This window comes from Oncorhynchus clarkii, chromosome 21 (genome assembly GCF_045791955.1).
Source record: "Oncorhynchus clarkii lewisi isolate Uvic-CL-2024 chromosome 21, UVic_Ocla_1.0, whole genome shotgun sequence".
Classification (NCBI taxonomy): domain Eukaryota; kingdom Metazoa; phylum Chordata; class Actinopteri; order Salmoniformes; family Salmonidae; genus Oncorhynchus; species Oncorhynchus clarkii.
Window position 1 is genome coordinate 50,645,515 of NC_092167.1, and position 25,118 is coordinate 50,670,632.

Here is a 25,118-nt window from a genome sequence, read left to right on the forward strand (position 1 = left end):
TCCCTAGATCAGGCCTTTCTAAGGAAGGTGTTCCTAGAAGGAAGCAGAGGGTCCCTAGATCAAGCATTTCTAAGGATGGTGTTCCCAGAAGGAAGCAGAGGGTCCCTAGATCAGGCCTTTCTAAGGACGGTGTTCCCAGATAGGGAAGGAAGCAGAGGGTCCCTAGATCAGTCCTTTCTAAGGACGGTTTTCCCAAAAGGAAGCAGAGGGTCTCTAGATCAGGCCTTTCTAAGGACGGTGTTCCCAGAAGGAAGCAGAGGGTCTCTAGATCAGGCCTTTCTAAGGACGGTATTCCCAGATAGGGAAGGAAGCAGAGGGTCCCTAGATCAGTCCTTTCTAAGGACGGTGTTCCCAGATAGGGAAGGAAGCAGAGGGTCCCTAGATCAGGCCTTTCTAAGGACGGTGTTCCCAGAAGGAAGCAGAGGGTCCCTAGATCAGGCCTTTCTAAGGACGGTGTTCCCAGAAGGAAGCAGAGGGTCCCTAGATCAGGCCTTTCTAAGGACGGTGTTCCCAGAAGGAAGCAGAGGGTCCCTAGATCAGGCCTTTCGAAAGGACGGTGTTCCCAGAAGGAAGCAGAGGGTCCCTAGATCAGGCCTTTCTAAGGACGGTGTTCCCAGATAGGGAAGGAAGCAGAGGGTCCCTAGATCAGGCCTTTCTAAGGACGGTGTTCCCAGAAGGAAGCAGAGGGTCCCTAGATCAGGCCTTTCTAAGGACGGTGTTCCCAGAAGGAAGCAGAGGGTCCCTAGATCAGGCCTTTCTAAGGACGGTGTTCCCAGAAGGAAGCAGAGGGTCCCTAGATCAGGCCTTTCGAAAGGACGGTGTTCCCAGAAGGAAGCAGAGGGTCCCTAGATCAGGCCTTTCTAAGGACGGTGTTCCCAGATAGGGAAGGAAGCAGAGGGTCTCTAGATCAGGCCTTTCTAAGGACGGTGTTCCCAGAAGGAAGCAGAGGGTCCCTAGATCAGGCCTTTCTAAGGACGGTGTTCCCAGAAGGAAGCAGAGGGTTCCTAGATCAGGCCTTTCTAAGGACGGTGTTCCCAGAAGGAAGCAGAGGGTCCCTAGATCAGGCCTTTCTAAGGACGGTATTCCCAGAAGGAAGTAGAGGGTCCCTAGATCAGGCCTTTCTAAGGACGGTGTTCCCAGAAGGAAGCAGAGGGTCCCTAGATCAGGCCTTTCTAAGGACGGTGTTCCCAGAAGGAAGCAGAGGGTCTCTAGATCAGGCCTTTCTAAGGACGGTGTTCCCAGAAGGAAGCAGAGGGTCCCTAGATCAGGCCTTTCTAAGGAAGGTGTTCCTAGAAGGAAGCAGAGGGTCCCTAGATCAAGCATTTCTAAGGATGGTGTTCCCAGAAGGAAGCAGAGGGTCCCTAGATCAGGCCTTTCTAAAGACGGTGTTCCCAGATAGGGAAGGAAGCAGAGGGTCCCTAGATCAGTCCTTTCTAAGGACGGTTTTCCCAGAAGGAAGCAGAGGGTCTCTAGATCAGGCCTTTCTAAGGACGGTATTCCCAGAAGGAAGTAGAGGGTCCCTAGATCAGGCCTTTCTAAGGACGGTGTTCCCAGAAGGAAGCAGAGGGTCCCTAGATCAGGCCTTTCTAAGGACGGTGTTCCCAGAAGGAAGCAGAGGGTCTCTAGATCAGGCCTTTCTAAGGACGGTGTTCCCAGAAGGAAGCAGAGGGTCCCTAGATCAGGCCTTTCTAAGGAAGGTGTTCCTAGAAGGAAGCAGAGGGTCCCTAGATCAAGCATTTCTAAGGATGGTGTTCCCAGAAGGAAGCAGAGGGTCCCTAGATCAGGCCTTTCTAAGGACGGTGTTCCCAGATAGGGAAGGAAGCAGAGGGTCCCTAGATCAGTCCTTTCTAAGGACGGTTTTCCCAGAAGGAAGCAGAGGGTCTCTAGATCAGGCCTTTCTAAGGACGGTGTTCCCAGAAGGAAGCAGAGGGTCTCTAGATCAGGCCTTTCTAAGGACGGTGTTCCCAGAAGGAAGCAGCGGGTCCCTAGATCAGGCCTTTCTAAGGACGGTATTCCCAGATAGGGAAGGAAGCAGAGGGTCCCTAGATCAGTCCTTTCTAAGGACGGTGTTCCCAGATAGGGAAGGAAGCAGAGGGTCCCTAGATCAGGCCTTTCTAAGGACGGTGTTCCCAGAAGGAAGCAGAGGGTCCCTAGATCAGGCCTTTCTAAGGACGGTGTTCCCAGAAGGAAGCAGAGGGTCCCTAGATCAGGCCTTTCTAAGGACGGTGTTCCCAGAAGGAAGCAGAGGGTCCCTAGATCAGGCCTTTCGAAAGGACGGTGTTCCCAGAAGGAAGCAGAGGGTCCCTAGATCAGGCCTTTCTAAGGACGGTGTTCCCAGATAGGGAAGGAAGCAGAGGGTCTCTAGATCAGGCCTTTCTAAGGACGGTGTTCCCAGAAGGAAGCAGAGGGTCCCTAGATCAGGCCTTTCTAAGGACGGTGTTCCCAGAAGGAAGCAGAGGGTCCCTAGATCAGGCCTTTGTAAGGACGGTGTTCCCAGAAGGAAGCAGAGGGTTCCTAGATCAGGCCTTTCTAAGGACGGTGTTCCCAGAAGGAAGCAGAGGGTCCCTAGATCAGGCCTTTCTAAGGACGGTATTCCCAGAAGGAAGTAGAGGGTCCCTAGATCAGGCCTTTCTAAGGACGGTGTTCCCAGAAGGAAGCAGAGGGTCCCTAGATCAGGCCTTTCTAAGGACGGTGTTCCCAGAAGGAAGCAGAGGGTCTCTAGATCAGGCCTTTCTAAGGACGGTGTTCCCAGAAGGAAGCAGAGGGTCCCTAGATCAGGCCTTTCTAAGGAAGGTGTTCCTAGAAGGAAGCAGAGGGTCCCTAGATCAAGCATTTCTAAGGATGGTGTTCCCAGAAGGAAGCAGAGGGTCCCTAGATCAGGCCTTTCTAAGGACGGTGTTCCCAGATAGGGAAGGAAGCAGAGGGTCCCTAGATCAGTCCTTTCTAAGGACGGTTTTCCCAGAAGGAAGCAGAGGGTCTCTAGATCAGGCCTTTCTAAGGACGGTATTCCCAGAAGGAAGCAGAGCTTCTAATTAAGCGCAGTGACATCCATCACACTAGTGCTGTGAGTATGTGTGTCACTCACCCTCTCATTCATGTGTGAATTCTGGGACCTCAGGTCAGAGAAGTCGATGGCCGTCTCTGGTAGGGGAACCATACCTGGAGGAGACACAGGTAGTCAAGTACACCTGAGTCACAACATATTATAAACCCACACCACACCAACCATACCTGGAGGACACACAGGTAGTCAAGTACACCTGAGTCACATCATATTATAAACCCACACCAACCATACCTGGAGGACACACAGGTAGTCAAGTACACCTGAGTCACAACATATTATAAACCCACACCACACCAACCATACCTGGAGGAGACACAGGTAGTCAAGTACACCTGAGTCACAACATATTACAAACCCACACCAACCATACCTGGAGGACACACAGGTAGTCAAGTACACCTGAGTCACATAATTTTATAAACCCACACCAACCATACCTGGAGGACACAGAGGTAGTCAAGTACACCTGAGTCACAACATATTATAAACCCACACCAACCATACCTGGAGGACACACAGGTAGTCAAGTACACCTGAGTCACAACATATTATAAACCCACACCAACCATACCTGGAGGACACACAGGTAGTCAAGTACACCTGAGTCACATCATATTATAAACCCACACCAACCATACCTGGAGGACACACAGGTAGTCAAGTACACCTGAGTCACAACATATTATAAACCCACACCAACCATACCTGGAGGACACACAGGTAGTCAAGTACACCTGAGTCACATCATATTATAAACCCACACCACACCAACCATACCTGGAGGACACACAGGTAGTCAAGTACACCTGAGTCACATCATATTATAAACCCACACCAACCATACCTGGAGGAGACACAGGTAGTCAAGTACACCTGAGTCACAACATATTATAAACCCACACCAACCATACCTGGAGGACACACAGGTAGTCAAGTACACCTGAGTCACAACATATTATAAACCCACACCAACCACACCTGGAGGAGACACAGGTAGTCAAGTACACCTGAGTCACAACATATTATAAACCCACACCAACCATACCTGGAGGAGACACAGGTAGTCAAGTACACCTGAGTCACATCATATTATAAACCCACACCAACCATACCTGGAGGACACACAGGTAGTCAAGTACACCTGAGTCACATCATATTATAAACCGACACCACACCATACCTGGAGGAGACACAGGTAGTCAAGTACACCTGAGTCACATCATATTATAAACCCACACCAACCATACCTGGAGGAGACACAGGTAGTCAAGTACACCTGAGTCACATCATATTATAAACCCACACTAACCATACCTGGAGGAGACACAGGTAGTCAAGTACACCTGAGTCACAACATATTATAAACCCACACCAACCATACCTGGAGGACACACAGGTAGTCAAGTACACCTGAGTCACATCATATTATAAACCCACACCAACCATACCTGGAGGACACACAGGTAGTCAAGTACACCTGAGTCACATCATATTATAAACCCACACCACACCAACCATACCTGGAGGACACACAGGTAGTCAAGTACACCTGAGTCACATCATATTATAAACCCACACCACACCAACCATACCTGGAGGACACACAGGTAGTCAAGTACACCTGAGTCACATCATATTATAAACCCACACCAACCATACCTGGAGGACACACAGGTAGTCAAGTACACCTGAGTCACAACATATTATAAACCCACACCAACCATACCTGGAGGACACACAGGTAGTCAAGTACACCTGAGTCACATCATATTATAAACTCACACCACACCAACCATACCTGGAGGACACACAGGTAGTCAAGTACACCTGAGTCACAACATATTATAAACCCACACCACACCAACCATACCTGGAGGACACACAGGTAGTCAAGTACACCTGAGTCACATCATATTATAAACCCACACCACACCATACCTGGAGGAGACACAGGTAGTCAAGTACACCTGAGTCACATCATATTATAAACCCACACCAACCATACCTGGAGGAGACACAGGTAGTCAAGTACACCTGAGTCACAACATATTATAAACCCAGACCAACCATACCTGGAGGACACACAGGTAGTCAAGTACACCTGAGTCACATCATATTATAAACCCACACCACACCATACCTGGAGGACACACAGGTAGTCAAGTACACCTGAGTCACATCATATTATAAACCCACACCAACCATACCTGGAGGACACACAGGTAGTCAAGTACACCTGAGTCACAACATATTATAAACCCACACCACACCATACCTGGAGGACACACAGGTAGTCAAGTACACCTGAGTCACATCATATTATAAACCCACAACAACCATACCTGGAGGAGACACAGGTAGTCAAGTACACCTGAGTCACAACATATTATAAACCCACACCAACCATACCTGGAGGACACACAGGTAGTCAAGTACACCTGAGTCACATCATATTATAAACCCACACCAACCATACCTGGAGGACACACAGGTAGTCAAGTACACCTGAGTCACAACATATTATAAACCCACACCAACCATACCTGGAGGACACACAGGTAGTCAAGTACACCTGAGTCACAACATATTATAAACCCACACCAACCATACCTGGAGGACACACAGGTAGTCAAGTACACCTGAGTCACATCATATTATAAACCCACACCAACCATACCTGGAGGACACACAGGTAGTCAAGTACACCTGAGTCACAACATATTATAAACCCACACCAACCATACCTGGAGGACACACAGGTAGTCAAGTACACCTGAGTCACATCATATTATAAACCCACACCACACCAACCATACCTGGAGGACACACAGGTAGTCAAGTACACCTGAGTCACATCATATTATAAACCCACACCAACCATACCTGGAGGACACACAGGTAGTCAAGTACACCTGAGTCACATCATATTATAAACCCACACCAACCATACCTGGAGGACACACAGGTAGTCAAGTACACCTGAGTCACAACATATTATAAACCCACACCAACCATACCTGGAGGACACACAGGTAGTCAAGTACACCTGAGTCACAACATATTATAAACCCACACCAACCATACCTGGAGGAGACACAGGTAGTCAAGTACACCTGAGTCACATCATATTATGAACCCACACCAACCATACCTGGAGGAGACACAGGTAGTCAAGTACACCTGAGTCACATCATATTATAAACCCACACCACACCAACCATACCTGGAGGAGACACAGGTAGTCAAGTACACCTGAGTCACAACATATTATAAACCCACACCACACCAACCATACCTGGAGGAGACACAGGTAGTCAAGTACACCTGAGTCACATCATATTATAAACCCACACCAACCATACCTGGAGGACACACAGGTAGTCAAGTACACCTGACTCACAACATATTATAAACCCACACCACCCATACCTGGAGGAGACACAGGTAGTCAAGTACACCTGAGTCACAAAATATTATAAACCCACACCACACCATACCTGGAGGACACACAGGTAGTCAAGTACACCTGAGTCACAACATATTATAAACCCACACCACACCATACCTGGAGGACACACAGGTAGTCAAGTACACCTGAGTCACATCATATTATAAACCCACACCAACCATACCTGGAGGACACACAGGTAGTCAAGTACACCTGAGTCACAACATATTATAAACCCACACCACACCATACCTGGAGGACACACAGGTAGTCAAGTACACCTGAGTCACAACATATTATAAACCCACACCACACCAACCATACCTGGAGGACACAGAGGTAGTCAAGTACACCTGAGTCACAACATATTATAAACCCACACCACACCAACCATACCTGGAGGACACACAGGTAGTCAAGTACACCTGAGTCACAACATATTATAAACCCACACCAACCATACCTGGAGGACACACAGGTAGTCAAGTACACCTGAGTCACATCATATTATAAACCCACACCACACCATACCTGGAGGAGACACAGGTAGTCAAGTACACCTGAGTCACATCATATTATAAACCCACACCAACCATACCTGGAGGACACACAGGTAGTCAAGTACACCTGAGTCACATCATATTATAAACCCACACCAACCATACCTGGAGGACACACAGGTAGTCAAGTACACCTGAGTCACATCATATTATAAACCCACACCACACCATACCTGGAGGAGACACAGGTAGTCAAGTACACCTGAGTCACAACATATTATAAACCCACACCACACCATACCTGGAGGACACACAGGTAGTCAAGTACACCTGAGTCACATCATATTATAAACCCACACCAACCATACCTGGAGGACACACAGGTAGTCAAGTACACCTGAGTCACATCATATTATAAACCCACAACAACCATACCTGGAGGACACACAGGTAGTCAAGTACACCTGAGTCACAACATATTATAAACCCACACCACACCAACCATACCTGGAGGACACACAGGTAGTCAAGTACACCTGAGTCACATCATATTATAAACCCACACCACACCATACCTGGAGGAGACACAGGTAGTCAAGTACACCTGAGTCACAACATATTATAAACCCACACCACACCAACCATACCTGGAGGACACACAGGTAGTCAAGTACACCTGAGTCACAACATATTATAAACCCACACCAACCATACCTGGAGGAGACACAGGTAGTCAAGTACACCTGAGTCACATCATATTATAAACCCACACCAACCATACCTGGAGGACACACAGGTAGTCAAGTACACCTGAGTCACATCATATTATAAACCCACACCAACCATACCTGGAGGACACACAGGTAGTCAAGTACACCTGAGTCACAACATATTATAAACCCACACCACACCAACCATACCTGGAGGACACACAGGTAGTCAAGTACACCTGAGTCACATCATATTATAAACCCACACCAACCATACCTGGAGGACACACAGGTAGTCAAGTACACCTGAGTCACAACATATTATAAACCCACACCAACCATACCTGGAGGACACACAGGTAGTCAAGTACACCTGAGTCACATCATATTATAAACCCACACCAACCATACCTGGAGGAGACACAGGTAGTCAAGTACACCTGAGTCACATCATATTATAAACCCACACCAACCGTACCTGGAGGACACACAGGTAGTCAAGTACACCTGAGTCACATCATATTATAAACCCACACCACACCAACCATACCTGGAGGACACACAGGTAGTCAAGTACACCTGAGTCACAACATATTATAAACCCACACCAACCATACCTGGAGGACACACAGGTAGTCAAGTACACCTGAGTCACAACATATTATAAACCCACACCAACCATACCTGGAGGAGACACAGGTAGTCAAGTACACCTGAGTCACAACATATTATAAACCCACAGCACACCAACCATACCTGGAGGACACACAGGTAGTCAAGTACACCTGAGTCACAACATATTATAAACCCACACCAACCATACCTGGAGGACACACAGGTAGTCAAGTACACCTGAGTCACAACATATTATAAACCCACACCAACCATACCTGGAGGAGACACAGGTAGTCAAGTACACCTGAGTCACATCATATTATGAACCCACACCAACCATACCTGGAGGAGACACAGGTAGTCAAGTACACCTGAGTCACATCATATTATAAACCCACACCACACCAACCATACCTGGAGGAGACACAGGTAGTCAAGTACACCTGAGTCACAACATATTATAAACCCACACCACACCAACCATACCTGGAGGAGACACAGGTAGTCAAGTACACCTGAGTCACATCATATTATAAACCCACACCAACCATACCTGGAGGACACACAGGTAGTCAAGTACACCTGACTCACAACATATTATAAACCCACACCACCCATACCTGGAGGAGACACAGGTAGTCAAGTACACCTGAGTCACAAAATATTATAAACCCACACCACACCATACCTGGAGGACACACAGGTAGTCAAGTACACCTGAGTCACAACATATTATAAACCCACACCACACCATACCTGGAGGACACACAGGTAGTCAAGTACACCTGAGTCACATCATATTATAAACCCACACCAACCATACCTGGAGGACACACAGGTAGTCAAGTACACCTGAGTCACAACATATTATAAACCCACACCACACCATACCTGGAGGACACACAGGTAGTCAAGTACACCTGAGTCACAACATATTATAAACCCACACCACACCAACCATACCTGGAGGACACAGAGGTAGTCAAGTACACCTGAGTCACAACATATTATAAACCCACACCACACCAACCATACCTGGAGGACACACAGGTAGTCAAGTACACCTGAGTCACAACATATTATAAACCCACACCAACCATACCTGGAGGACACACAGGTAGTCAAGTACACCTGAGTCACATCATATTATAAACCCACACCACACCATACCTGGAGGAGACACAGGTAGTCAAGTACACCTGAGTCACATCATATTATAAACCCACACCAACCATACCTGGAGGACACACAGGTAGTCAAGTACACCTGAGTCACATCATATTATAAACCCACACCAACCATACCTGGAGGACACACAGGTAGTCAAGTACACCTGAGTCACATCATATTATAAACCCACACCACACCATACCTGGAGGAGACACAGGTAGTCAAGTACACCTGAGTCACAACATATTATAAACCCACACCACACCATACCTGGAGGACACACAGGTAGTCAAGTACACCTGAGTCACATCATATTATAAACCCACACCAACCATACCTGGAGGACACACAGGTAGTCAAGTACACCTGAGTCACATCATATTATAAACCCACAACAACCATACCTGGAGGACACACAGGTAGTCAAGTACACCTGAGTCACAACATATTATAAACCCACACCACACCAACCATACCTGGAGGACACACAGGTAGTCAAGTACACCTGAGTCACATCATATTATAAACCCACACCACACCATACCTGGAGGAGACACAGGTAGTCAAGTACACCTGAGTCACAACATATTATAAACCCACACCACACCAACCATACCTGGAGGACACACAGGTAGTCAAGTACACCTGAGTCACAACATATTATAAACCCACACCAACCATACCTGGAGGAGACACAGGTAGTCAAGTACACCTGAGTCACATCATATTATAAACCCACACCAACCATACCTGGAGGACACACAGGTAGTCAAGTACACCTGAGTCACATCATATTATAAACCCACACCAACCATACCTGGAGGACACACAGGTAGTCAAGTACACCTGAGTCACAACATATTATAAACCCACACCACACCAACCATACCTGGAGGACACACAGGTAGTCAAGTACACCTGAGTCACATCATATTATAAACCCACACCAACCATACCTGGAGGACACACAGGTAGTCAAGTACACCTGAGTCACAACATATTATAAACCCACACCAACCATACCTGGAGGACACACAGGTAGTCAAGTACACCTGAGTCACATCATATTATAAACCCACACCAACCATACCTGGAGGAGACACAGGTAGTCAAGTACACCTGAGTCACATCATATTATAAACCCACACCAACCGTACCTGGAGGACACACAGGTAGTCAAGTACACCTGAGTCACATCATATTATAAACCCACACCACACCAACCATACCTGGAGGACACACAGGTAGTCAAGTACACCTGAGTCACAACATATTATAAACCCACACCAACCATACCTGGAGGACACACAGGTAGTCAAGTACACCTGAGTCACAACATATTATAAACCCACACCAACCATACCTGGAGGAGACACAGGTAGTCAAGTACACCTGAGTCACAACATATTATAAACCCACAGCACACCAACCATACCTGGAGGACACACAGGTAGTCAAGTACACCTGAGTCACAACATATTATAAACCCACACCAACCATACCTGGAGGACACACAGGTAGTCAAGTACACCTGAGTCACAACATATTATAAACCCACACCAACCATACCTGGAGGAGACACAGGTAGTCAAGTACACCTGAGTCACATCATATTATGAACCCACACCAACCATACCTGGAGGAGACACAGGTAGTCAAGTACACCTGAGTCACATCATATTATAAACCCACACCACACCAACCATACCTGGAGGAGACACAGGTAGTCAAGTACACCTGAGTCACAACATATTATAAACCCACACCACACCAACCATACCTGGAGGAGACACAGGTAGTCAAGTACACCTGAGTCACATCATATTATAAACCCACACCAACCATACCTGGAGGACACACAGGTAGTCAAGTACACCTGACTCACAACATATTATAAACCCACACCACCCATACCTGGAGGAGACACAGGTAGTCAAGTACACCTGAGTCACAAAATATTATAAACCCACACCACACCATACCTGGAGGACACACAGGTAGTCAAGTACACCTGAGTCACAACATATTATAAACCCACACCACACCATACCTGGAGGACACACAGGTAGTCAAGTACACCTGAGTCACATCATATTATAAACCCACACCAACCATACCTGGAGGACACACAGGTAGTCAAGTACACCTGAGTCACAACATATTATAAACCCACACCACACCATACCTGGAGGACACACAGGTAGTCAAGTACACCTGAGTCACAACATATTATAAACCCACACCACACCAACCATACCTGGAGGACACAGAGGTAGTCAAGTACACCTGAGTCACAACATATTATAAACCCACACCACACCAACCATACCTGGAGGACACACAGGTAGTCAAGTACACCTGAGTCACAACATATTATAAACCCACACCAACCATACCTGGAGGACACACAGGTAGTCAAGTACACCTGAGTCACATCATATTATAAACCCACACCACACCATACCTGGAGGAGACACAGGTAGTCAAGTACACCTGAGTCACATCATATTATAAACCCACACCAACCATACCTGGAGGACACACAGGTAGTCAAGTACACCTGAGTCACATCATATTATAAACCCACACCAACCATACCTGGAGGACACACAGGTAGTCAAGTACACCTGAGTCACAACATATTATAAACCCACACCAACCATACCTGGAGGACACACAGGTAGTCAAGTACACCTGAGTCACATCATATTATAAACCCACACCACACCTGGAGGAGACACAGGTAGTCAAGTACACCTGAGTCACAACATATTATAAACCCACACCAACCATACCTGGAGGACACACAGGTAGTCAAGTACACCTGAGTCACATCATATTATAAACCCACACCAACCATACCTGGAGGACACACAGGTAGTCAAGTACACCTGAGTCACAACATATTATAAACCCACACCAACCATACCTGGAGGAGACACAGGTAGTCAAGTACACCTGAGTCACAACATATTATAAACCCACAGCACACCAACCATACCTGGAGGACACACAGGTAGTCAAGTACACCTGAGTCACAACATATTATAAACCCACACCAACCATACCTGGAGGACACACAGGTAGTCAAGTACACCTGAGTCACAACATATTATAAACCCACACCAACCATACCTGGAGGAGACACAGGTAGTCAAGTACACCTGAGTCACATCATATTATAAACCCACACCAACCATACCTGGAGGAGACACAGGTAGTCAAGTACACCTGAGTCACATCATATTATAAACCCACACCACACCAACCATACCTGGAGGAGACACAGGTAGTCAAGTACACCTGAGTCACAACATATTATAAACCCACACCACACCAACCATACCTGGAGGAGACACAGGTAGTCAAGTACACCTGAGTCACATCATATTATAAACCCACACCAACCATACCTGGAGGACACACAGGTAGTCAAGTACACCTGACTCACAACATATTATAAACCCACACCACCCATACCTGGAGGAGACACAGGTAGTCAAGTACACCTGAGTCACAAAATATTATAAACCCACACCACACCATACCTGGAGGACACACAGGTAGTCAAGTACACCTGAGTCACAACATATTATAAACCCACACCACACCATACCTGGAGGACACACAGGTAGTCAAGTACACCTGAGTCACATCATATTATAAACCCACACCAACCATACCTGGAGGACACACAGGTAGTCAAGTACACCTGAGTCACAACATATTATAAACCCACACCACACCATACCTGGAGGACACACAGGTAGTCAAGTACACCTGAGTCACAACATATTATAAACCCACACCACACCAACCATACCTGGAGGACACAGAGGTAGTCAAGTACACCTGAGTCACAACATATTATAAACCCACACCACACCAACCATACCTGGAGGACACACAGGTAGTCAAGTACACCTGAGTCACAACATATTATAAACCCACACCAACCATACCTGGAGGACACACAGGTAGTCAAGTACACCTGAGTCACATCATATTATAAACCCACACCACACCATACCTGGAGGAGACACAGGTAGTCAAGTACACCTGAGTCACATCATATTATAAACCCACACCAACCATACCTGGAGGACACACAGGTAGTCAAGTACACCTGAGTCACATCATATTATAAACCCACACCAACCATACCTGGAGGACACACAGGTAGTCAAGTACACCTGAGTCACAACATATTATAAACCCACACCAACCATACCTGGAGGACACACAGGTAGTCAAGTACACCTGAGTCACATCATATTATAAACCCACACCACACCATACCTGGAGGAGACACAGGTAGTCAAGTACACCTGAGTCACAACATATTATAAACCCACACCAACCATACCTGGAGGACACACAGGTAGTCAAGTACACCTGAGTCACATCATATTATAAACCCACACCAACCATACCTGGAGGACACACAGGTAGTCAAGTACACCTGAGTCACATCATATTATAAACCCACACCACACCAACCATACCTGGAGGACACACAGGTAGTCAAGTACACCTGAGTCACAACATATTATAAACCCACACCAACCATACCTGGAGGAGACACAGGTAGTCAAGTACACCTGAGGCACAACATATTATAAACCCACACCAACCATACCTGGAGGACACACAGGTAGTCAAGTACACCTGAGTCACAACATATTATAAACCCACACCAACCATACCTGGAGGACACACAGGTAGTCAAGTACACCTGAGTCACAACATATTATAAACCCACACCACACCAACCATACCTGGAGGACACACAGGTAGTCAAGTACACCTGAGTCACAACATATTATAAACCCACACCAACCATACCTGGAGGACACACAGGTAGTCAAGTACACCTGAGTCACAACATATTATAAACCCACACCAACCATACCTGGAGGAGACACAGGTAGTCAAGTACACCTGAGTCACATCATATTATAAACCCACACCAACCATACCTGGAGGAGACACAGGTAGTCAAGTACACCTGAGTCACATCATATTATAAACCCACACCACACCAACCATACCTGGAGGAGACACAGGTAGTCAAGTACACCTGAGTCACAACATATTATAAACCCACACCACACCAACCATACCTGGAGGAGACACAGGTAGTCAAGTACACCTGAGTCACATCATATTATAAACCCACACCAACCATACCTGGAGGACACACAGGTAGTCAAGTACACCTGACTCACAACATATTATAAACCCACACCACCCATACCTGGAGGAGACACAGGTAGTCAAGTACACCTGAGTCACAAAATATTATAAACCCACACCAACCATACCTGGAGGAGACACAGGTAGTCAAGTACACCTGAGTCACATCATATTATAAACCCACACCAACCATACCTGGAGGAGACACAGGTAGTCAAGTACACCTGAGTCACAACATATTATAAACCCAGACCAACCATACCTGGAGGACACACAGGTAGTCAAGTACACCTGAGTCACAACATATTATAAACCCACACCACACCATACCTGGAGGACACACAGGTAGTCAAGTACACCTGAGTCACATCATATTATAAACCCACACCAACCATACCTGGAGGACACACAGGTAGTCAAGTACACCTGAGTCACAACATATTATAAACCCACACCACACCATACCTGGAGGACACACAGGTAGTCAAGTACACCTGAGTCACAACATATTATAAACCCACACCACACCAACCATACCTGGAGGACACAGAGGTAGTCAAGTACACCTGAGTCACAACATATTATAAACCCACACCACACCAACCATACCTGGAGGACACACAGGTAGTCAAGTACACCTGAGTCACAACATATTATAAACCCACACCAACCATACCTGGAGGACACACAGGTAGTCAAGTACACCTGAGTCACATCATATTATAAACCCACACCACACCATACCTGGAGGAGACACAGGTAGTCAAGTACACCTGAGTCACATCATATTATAAACCCACACCAACCATACCTGGAGGACACACAGGTAGTCAAGTACACCTGAGTCACATCATATTATAAACCCACACCAACCATACCTGGAGGACACACAGGTAGTCAAGTACACCTGAGTCACAACATATTATAAACCCACACCAACCATACCTGGAGGACACACAGGTAGTCAAGTACACCTGAGTCACATCATATTATAAACCCACACCACACCATACCTGGAGGAGACACAGGTAGTCAAGTACACCTGAGTCACAACATATTATAAACCCACACCAACCATACCTGGAGGACACACAGGTAGTCAAGTACACCTGAGTCACAACATATTATAAACCCACACCAACCATACCTGGAGGACACACAGGTAGTCAAGTACACCTGAGTCACATCATATTATAAACCCACACCAACCATACCTGGAGGAGACACAGGTAGTCAAGTACACCTGAGTCACAACATATTATAAACCCACACCAACCATACCTGGAGGACACACAGGTAGTCAAGTACACCTGAGTCACATCATATTATAAACCCACACCAACCATACCTGGAGGACACACAGGTAGTCAAGTACACCTGAGTCACATCATATTATAAACCCACACCACACCAACCATACCTGGAGGAGACACAGGTAGTCAAGTACACCTGAGTCACAACATATTATAAACCCACACCAACCATACCTGGAGGACACACAGGTAGTCAAGTACACCTGAGTCACAACATATTATAAACCCACACCAACCATACCTGGAGGAGACACAGGTAGTCAAGTACACCTGAGTCACAAAATATTATAAACCCACACCAACCATACCTGAAGGAGACACAGGTAGTCAAGTACACCTGAGTCACATCATATTATAAACCCACACCAACCATACCTGGAGGAGACACAGGTAGTCAAGTACACCTGAGTCACAACATATTATAAACCCAGACCAACCATACCTGGAGGACACACAGGTAGTCAAGTACACCTGAGTCACAACATATTATAAACCCACACCACACCATACCTGGAGGACACACAGGTAGTCAAGTACACCTGAGTCACATCATATTATAAACCCACACCAACCATACCTGGAGGACACACAGGTAGTCAAGTACACCTGAGTCACAACATATTATAAACCCACACCACACCATACCTGGAGGAGACACAGGTAGTCAAGTACACCTGAGTCACATCATATTATAAACCCACACCAACCATACCTGGAGGAGACACAGGTAGTCAAGTACACCTGAGTCACATCATATTATAAACCCACACCACACCACACCATACCTGGAGGACACACAGGTAGTCAAGTACACCTGAGTCACAACATATTATAAACCCACACCACACCAACCATACCTGGAGGACACAGAGGTAGTCAAGTACACCTGAGTCACAACATATTATAAACCCACACCACACCAACCATACCTGGAGGACACACAGGTAGTCAAGTACACCTGAGTCACAACATATTATAAACCCACACCAACCATACCTGGAGGACACACAGGTAGTCAAGTACACCTGAGTCACATCATATTATAAACCCACACCACACCATACCTGGAGGACACACAGGTAGTCAAGTACACCTGAGTCACATCATATTATAAACCCACACCACACCAACCATACCTGGAGGAGACACAGGTAGTCAAGTACACCTGAGTCACAACATATTATAAACCCACACCAACCATACCTGGAGGACACACAGGTAGTCAAGTACACCTGAGTCACAACATATTATAAACCCACACCAACCATACCTGGAGGAGACACAGGTAGTCAAGTACACCTGAGTCACAAAATATTATAAACCCACACCAACCATACCTGAAGGAGACACAGGTAGTCAAGTACACCTGAGTCACATCATATTATAAACCCACACCAACCATACCTGGAGGAGACACAGGTAGTCAAGTACACCTGAGTCACAACATATTATAAACCCAGACCAACCATACCTGGAGGACACACAGGTAGTCAAGTACACCTGAGTCACAACATATTATAAACCCACACCACACCATACCTGGAGGACACACAGGTAGTCAAGTACACCTGAGTCACATCATATTATAAACCCACACCAACCATACCTGGAGGACACACAGGTAGTCAAGTACACCTGAGTCACAACATATTATAAACCCACACCACACCATACCTGGAGGAGACACAGGTAGTCAAGTACACCTGAGTCACATCATATTATAAACCCACACCAACCATACCTGGAGGAGACACAGGTAGTCAAGTACACCTGAGTCACATCATATTATAAACCCACACCACACCAACCATACCTGGAGGAGACACAGGTAGTCAAGTACACCTGAGTCACAACATATTATAAACCCACACCACACCAACCATACCTGGAGGAGACACAGGTAGTCAAGAACACCTGAGTCACATCATATTATAAACCCACACCAACCATACCTGGAGGACACACAGGTAGTCAAGTACACCTGAGTCACAACATATTATAAACCCACACCACACCAACCATACCTGGAGGACACACAGGTAGTCAAGTACACCTGAGTCACAACATATTATAAACCCACACCACACCAACCATACCTGGAGGACACACAGGTAGTCAAGTACACCTGAGTCACATCATATTATAAACCCACACCACACCAACCATACCTGGAGGACACACAGGTAGTCAAGTACACCTGAGTCACAACATATTATAAACCCACACCAACCATACCTGGAGGACACACAGGTAGTCAAGTACACCTGAGTCACATCATATTATAAACCCACACCAACCATACCTGGAGGACACACAGGTAGTCAAGTACACCTGAGTCACAACATATTATAAACCCACACCAACCATACCTGGAGGACACACAGGTAGTCAAGTACACCTGAGTCACATCATATTATAAACCCACACCAACCATACCTGGAGGACACACAGGTAGTCAAGTACACCTGAGTCACATCATATTATAAACCCACACCAACCATACCTGGAGGACACACAGGTAGTCAAGTACACCTGAGTCACATCATATTATAAACCCACACCAACCATACCTGGAGGACACACAGGTAGTCAAGTACACCTGAGTCACATCATATTATAAACCCACACCACACCAACCATACCTGGAGGACACACAGGTAGTCAAGTACACCTGAGTCACATCATATTATAAACTCACACCACACCAACCATACCTGGAGGACACACAGGTAGTCAAGTACACCTGAGTCACAACATATTATAAACCCACACCACACCAACCATACCTGGAGGACACACAGGTAGTCAAGTACACCTGAGTCACATCATATTATAAACCCACACCAACCATACCTGGAGGACACACAGGTAGTCAAGTACACCTGAGTCACATCATATTATAAACCCACACCACACCATACCTGGAGGACACACAGGTAGTCAAGTACACCTGAGTCACATCATATTATAAACCCACACCAACCATACCTGGAGGACACACAGGTAGTCAAGTACACCTGAGTCACATCATATTATAAACCCACAACAACCATACCTGGAGGACACACAGGTAGTCAAGTACACCTGAGTCACAACATATTATAAACCCACACCACACCAACCATACCTGGAGGACACACAGGTAGTCAAGTACACCTGAGTCACATCATATTATAAACCCACACCACACCATACCTGGAGGAGACACAGGTAGTCAAGTACACCTGAGTCACAACATATTATAAACCCACACCACACCATACCTGGAGGACACACAGGTAGTCAAGTACACCTGAGTCACATCATATTATAAACCCACACCAACCATACCTGGAGGACACACAGGTAGTCAAGTACACCTGAGTCACAACATATTATAAACCCACACCAACCATACCTGGAGGACACACAGGTAGTCAAGTACACCTGAGTCACATCATATTATAAACCCAGACCAACCATACCTGGAGGACACACAGGTAGTCAAGTACACCTGAGTCACAACATATTATAAACCCACACCAACCATACCTGGAGGACACACAGGTAGTCAAGTACACCTGAGTCACAACATATTATAAACCCAGACCAACCATACCTGGAGGACACACAGGTAGTCAAGTACACCTGAGTCACAACATATTATAAACCCACACCACACCATACCTGGAGGACACACAGGTAGTCAAGTACACCTGAGTCACATCATATTATAAACCCACACCAACCATACCTGGAGGACACACAGGTAGTCAAGTACACCTGAGTCACAACATATTATAAACCCACACCACACCATACCTGGAGGAGACACAGGTAGTCAAGTACACCTGAGTCACATCATATTATAAACCCACACCAACCATACCTGGAGGAGACACAGGTAGTCAAGTACACCTGAGTCACATCATATTATAAACCCACACCACACCAACCATACCTGGAGGAGACACAGGTAGTCAAGTACACCTGAGTCACAACATATTATAAACCCACACCACACCAACCATACCTGGAGGAGACACAGGTAGTCAAGAACACCTGAGTCACATCATATTATAAACCCACACCAACCATACCTGGAGGACACACAGGTAGTCAAGTACACCTGACTCACAACATATTATAAACCCACACCAACCATACCTGGAGGACACACAGGTAGTCAAGTACACCTGAGTCACATCATATTATAAACCCACACCAACCATACCTGGAGGACACACAGGTAGTCAAGTACACCTGAGTCACAACATATTATAAACCCACACCACACCAACCATACCTGGAGGACACACAGGTAGTCAAGTACACCTGAGTCACAACATATTATAAACCCACACCACACCAACCATACCTGGAGGACACACAGGTAGTCAAGTACACCTGAGTCACATCATATTATAAACCCACACCACACCAACCATACCTGGAGGACACACAGGTAGTCAAGTACACCTGAGTCACAACATATTATAAACCCACACCAACCATACCTGGAGGACACACAGGTAGTCAAGTACACCTGAGTCACATCATATTATAAACCCACACCAACCATACCTGGAGGACACACAGGTAGTCAAGTACACCTGAGTCACAACATATTATAAACCCACACCAACCATACCTGGAGGACACACAGGTAGTCAAGTACACCTGAGTCACATCATATTATAAACCCACACCAACCATACCTGGAGGACACACAGGTAGTCAAGTACACCTGAGTCACATCATATTATAAACCCACACCAACCATACCTGGAGGACACACAGGTAGTCAAGTACACCTGAGTCACATCATATTATAAACCCACACCAACCATACCTGGAGGACACACAGGTAGTCAAGTACACCTGAGTCACATCATATTATAAACCCACACCACACCAACCATACCTGGAGGACACACAGGTAGTCAAGTACACCTGAGTCACATCATATTATAAACTCACACCACACCAACCATACCTGGAGGACACACAGGTAGTCAAGTACACCTGAGTCACAACATATTATAAACCCACACCACACCAACCATACCTGGAGGACACACAGGTAGTCAAGTACACCTGAGTCACATCATATTATAAACCCACACCAACCATACCTGGAGGACACACAGGTAGTCAAGTACACCTGAGTCACATCATATTATAAACCCACACCACACCATACCTGGAGGACACACAGGTAGTCAAGTACACCTGAGTCACATCATATTATAAACCCACACCAACCATACCTGGAGGACACACAGGTAGTCAAGTACACCTGAGTCACATCATATTATAAACCCACAACAACCATACCTGGAGGACACACAGGTAGTCAAGTACACCTGAGTCACAACATATTATAAACCCACACCACACCAACCATACCTGGAGGACACACAGGTAGTCAAGTACACCTGAGTCACATCATATTATAAACCCACACCACACCATACCTGGAGGAGACACAGGTAGTCAAGTACACCTGAGTCACAACATATTATAAACCCACACCACACCATACCTGGAGGACACACAGGTAGTCAAGTACACCTGAGTCACATCATATTATAAACCCACACCAACCATACCTGGAGGACACACAGGTAGTCAAGTACACCTGAGTCACATCATATTATAAACCCACAACAACCATACCTGGAGGACACACAGGTAGTCAAGTACACCTGAGTCACAACATATTATAAACCCACACCACACCAACCATACCTGGAGGACACACAGGTAGTCAAGTACACCTGAGTCACATCATATTATAAACCCACACCACACCATACCTGGAGGACACACAGGTAGTCAAGTACACCTGAGTCACAACATATTATAAACCCACACCACACCAACCATACCTGGAGGACACACAGGTAGTCAAGTACACCTGAGTCACATCATATTATAAACCCACACCAACCATACCTGGAGGACACACAGGTAGTCAAGTACACCTGAGTCACATCATATTATAAACCCACACCAACCATACCTGGAGGACACACAGGTAGTCAAGTACACCTGAGTCACAACATATTATAAACCCACACCAACCATACCTGGAGGACACACAGGTAGTCAAGTACACCTGAGTCACATCATATTATAAACCCACACCAACCATACCTGGAGGAGACACAGGTAGTCAAGTACACCTGAGTCACATCATATTATAAACCCACACCAACCATACCTGGAGGACACACAGGTAGTCAAGTACACCTGAGTCACATCATATTATAAACCCACAACAACCATACCTGGAGGACACACAGGTAGTCAAGTACACCTGAGTCACAACATATTATAAACCCACACCACACCAACCATACCTGGAGGACACACAGGTAGTCAAGTACACCTGAGTCACATCATATTATAAACCCACACCACACCATACCTGGAGGAGACACAGGTAGTCAAGTACACCTGAGTCACATCATATTATAAACCCACACCACACCAACCATACCTGGAGGACACACAGGTAGTCAAGTACACCTGAGTCACAACATATTATAAACCCACACCAACCATACCTGGAGGACACACAGGTAGTCAAGTACACCTGAGTCACAACATATTATAAACCCACACCAACCATACCTGGAGGAGACACAGGTAGTCAAGTACACCTGAGTCACAACATATTATAAACCCACAGCACACCAACCATACCTGGAGGACACACAGGTAGTCAAGTACACCTGAGTCACAACATATTATAAACCCACACCAACCATACCTGGAGGACACACAGGTAGTCAAGTACACCTGAGTCACAACATATTATAAACCCACACCAACCATACCTGGAGGAGACACAGGTAGTCAAGTACACCTGAGTCACATCATATTATAAACCCACACCAACCATACCTGGAGGAGACACAGGTAGTCAAGTACACCTGAGTCACATCATATTATAAACCCACACCACACCAACCATACCTGGAGGAGACACAGGTAGTCAAGTACACCTGAGTCACAACATATTATAAACCCACACCACACCAACCATACCTGGAGGAGACACAGGTAGTCAAGTACACCTGAGTCACATCATATTATAAACCCACACCAACCATACCTGGAGGACACACAGGTAGTCAAGTACACCTGACTCACAACATATTATAAACCCACACCACCCATACCTGGAGGAGACACAGGTAGTCAAGTACACCTGAGTCACAAAATATTATAAACCCACACCACACCATACCTGGAGGACACACAGGTAGTCAAGTACACCTGAGTCACAACATATTATAAACCCACACCACACCATACCTGGAGGACACACAGGTAGTCAAGTACACCTGAGTCACATCATATTATAAACCCACACCAACCATACCTGGAGGACACACAGGTAGTCAAGTACACCTGAGTCACAACATATTATAAACCCACACCACACCATACCTGGAGGACACACAGGTAGTCAAGTACACCTGAGTCACAACATATTATAAACCCACACCACACCAACCATACCTGGAGGACACAGAGGTAGTCAAGTACACCTGAGTCACAACATATTATAAACCCACACCACACCAACCATACCTGGAGGACACACAGGTAGTCAAGTACACCTGAGTCACAACATATTATAAACCCACACCAACCATACCTGTAGTAAACACACAGGTAGTCAAGTACACCTGAGTCACATCATATTATAAACCCACACCACACCATACCTGGAGGAGACACAGGTAGTCAAGTACACCTGAGTCACATCATATTATAAACCCACACCAACCATACCTGGAGGACACACAGGTAGTCAAGTACACCTGAGTCACATCATATTATAAACCCACACCAACCATACCTGGAGGACACACAGGTAGTCAAGTACACCTGAGTCACATCATATTATAAACCCACACCAACCATACCTGGAGGACACACAGGTAGTCAAGTACACCTGAGTCACATCATATTATAAACCCACACCACACCAACCATACCTGGAGGACACACAGGTAGTCAAGTACACCTGATTCACATCATATTATAAACTCACACCACACCAACCATACCTGGAGGACACACAGGTAGTCAAGTACACCTGAGTCACAACATATTATAAACCCACACCACACCAACCATACCTGGAGGACACACAGGTAGTCAAGTACACCTGAGTCACATCATATTATAAACCCACACCAACCATACCTGGAGGACACACAGGTAGTCAAGTACACCTGAGTCACATCATATTATAAACCCACACCACACCATACCTGGAGGACACACAGGTAGTCAAGTACACCTGAGTCACATCATATTATAAACCCACACCAACCATACCTGGAGGACACACAGGTAGTCAAGTACACCTGAGTCACATCATATTATAAACCCACAACAACCATACCTGGAGGACACACAGGTAGTCAAGTACACCTGAGTCACAACATATTATAAACCCACACCACACCAACCATACCTGGAGGACACACAGGTAGTCAAGTACACCTGAGTCACATCATATTATAAACCCACACCACACCATACCTGGAGGAGACACAGGTAGTCAAGTACACCTGAGTCACAACATATTATAAACCCACACCACACCATACCTGGAGGACACACAGGTAGTCAAGTACACCTGAGTCACATCATATTATAAACCCACACCAACCATACCTGGAGGACACACAGGTAGTCAAGTACACCTGAGTCACATCATATTATAAACCCACAACAACCATACCTGGAGGACACACAGGTAGTCAAGTACACCTGAGTCACAACATATTATAAACCCACACCACACCAACCATACCTGGAGGACACACAGGTAGTCAAGTACACCTGAGTCACATCATATTATAAACCCACACCACACCATACCTGGAGGAGACACAGGTAGTCAAGTACACCTGAGTCACAACATATTATAAACCCACACCACACCAACCATACCTGGAGGACACACAGGTAGTCAAGTACACCTGAGTCACAACATATTATAAACCCACACCAACCATACCTGGAGGAGACACAGGTAGTCAAGTACACCTGAGTCACATCATATTATAAACCCACACCAACCATACCTGG

General features: G+C 46.1%; 1 protein-coding gene across 2 annotated transcripts in view; it reads right to left on the minus strand.

The window, feature by feature from the left end:
• Window positions 1–25,118, minus strand: part of LOC139379512 (palmitoyltransferase ZDHHC3) — a 75,202-nt gene that overhangs the window by 34,382 nt on the left and 15,702 nt on the right. For both annotated transcript variants that reach the window (XR_011628392.1, XM_071122330.1), the window contains exon 3: window positions 3,086–3,159. Coding sequence is in view for 1 of the 2 variants with exons in the window: in XM_071122330.1 (XP_070978431.1) it covers window positions 3,086–3,159 (74 nt within the window). In the remaining variant the exon portion in view is untranslated. The remainder of the gene's footprint in view (window positions 1–3,085; window positions 3,160–25,118) is intronic.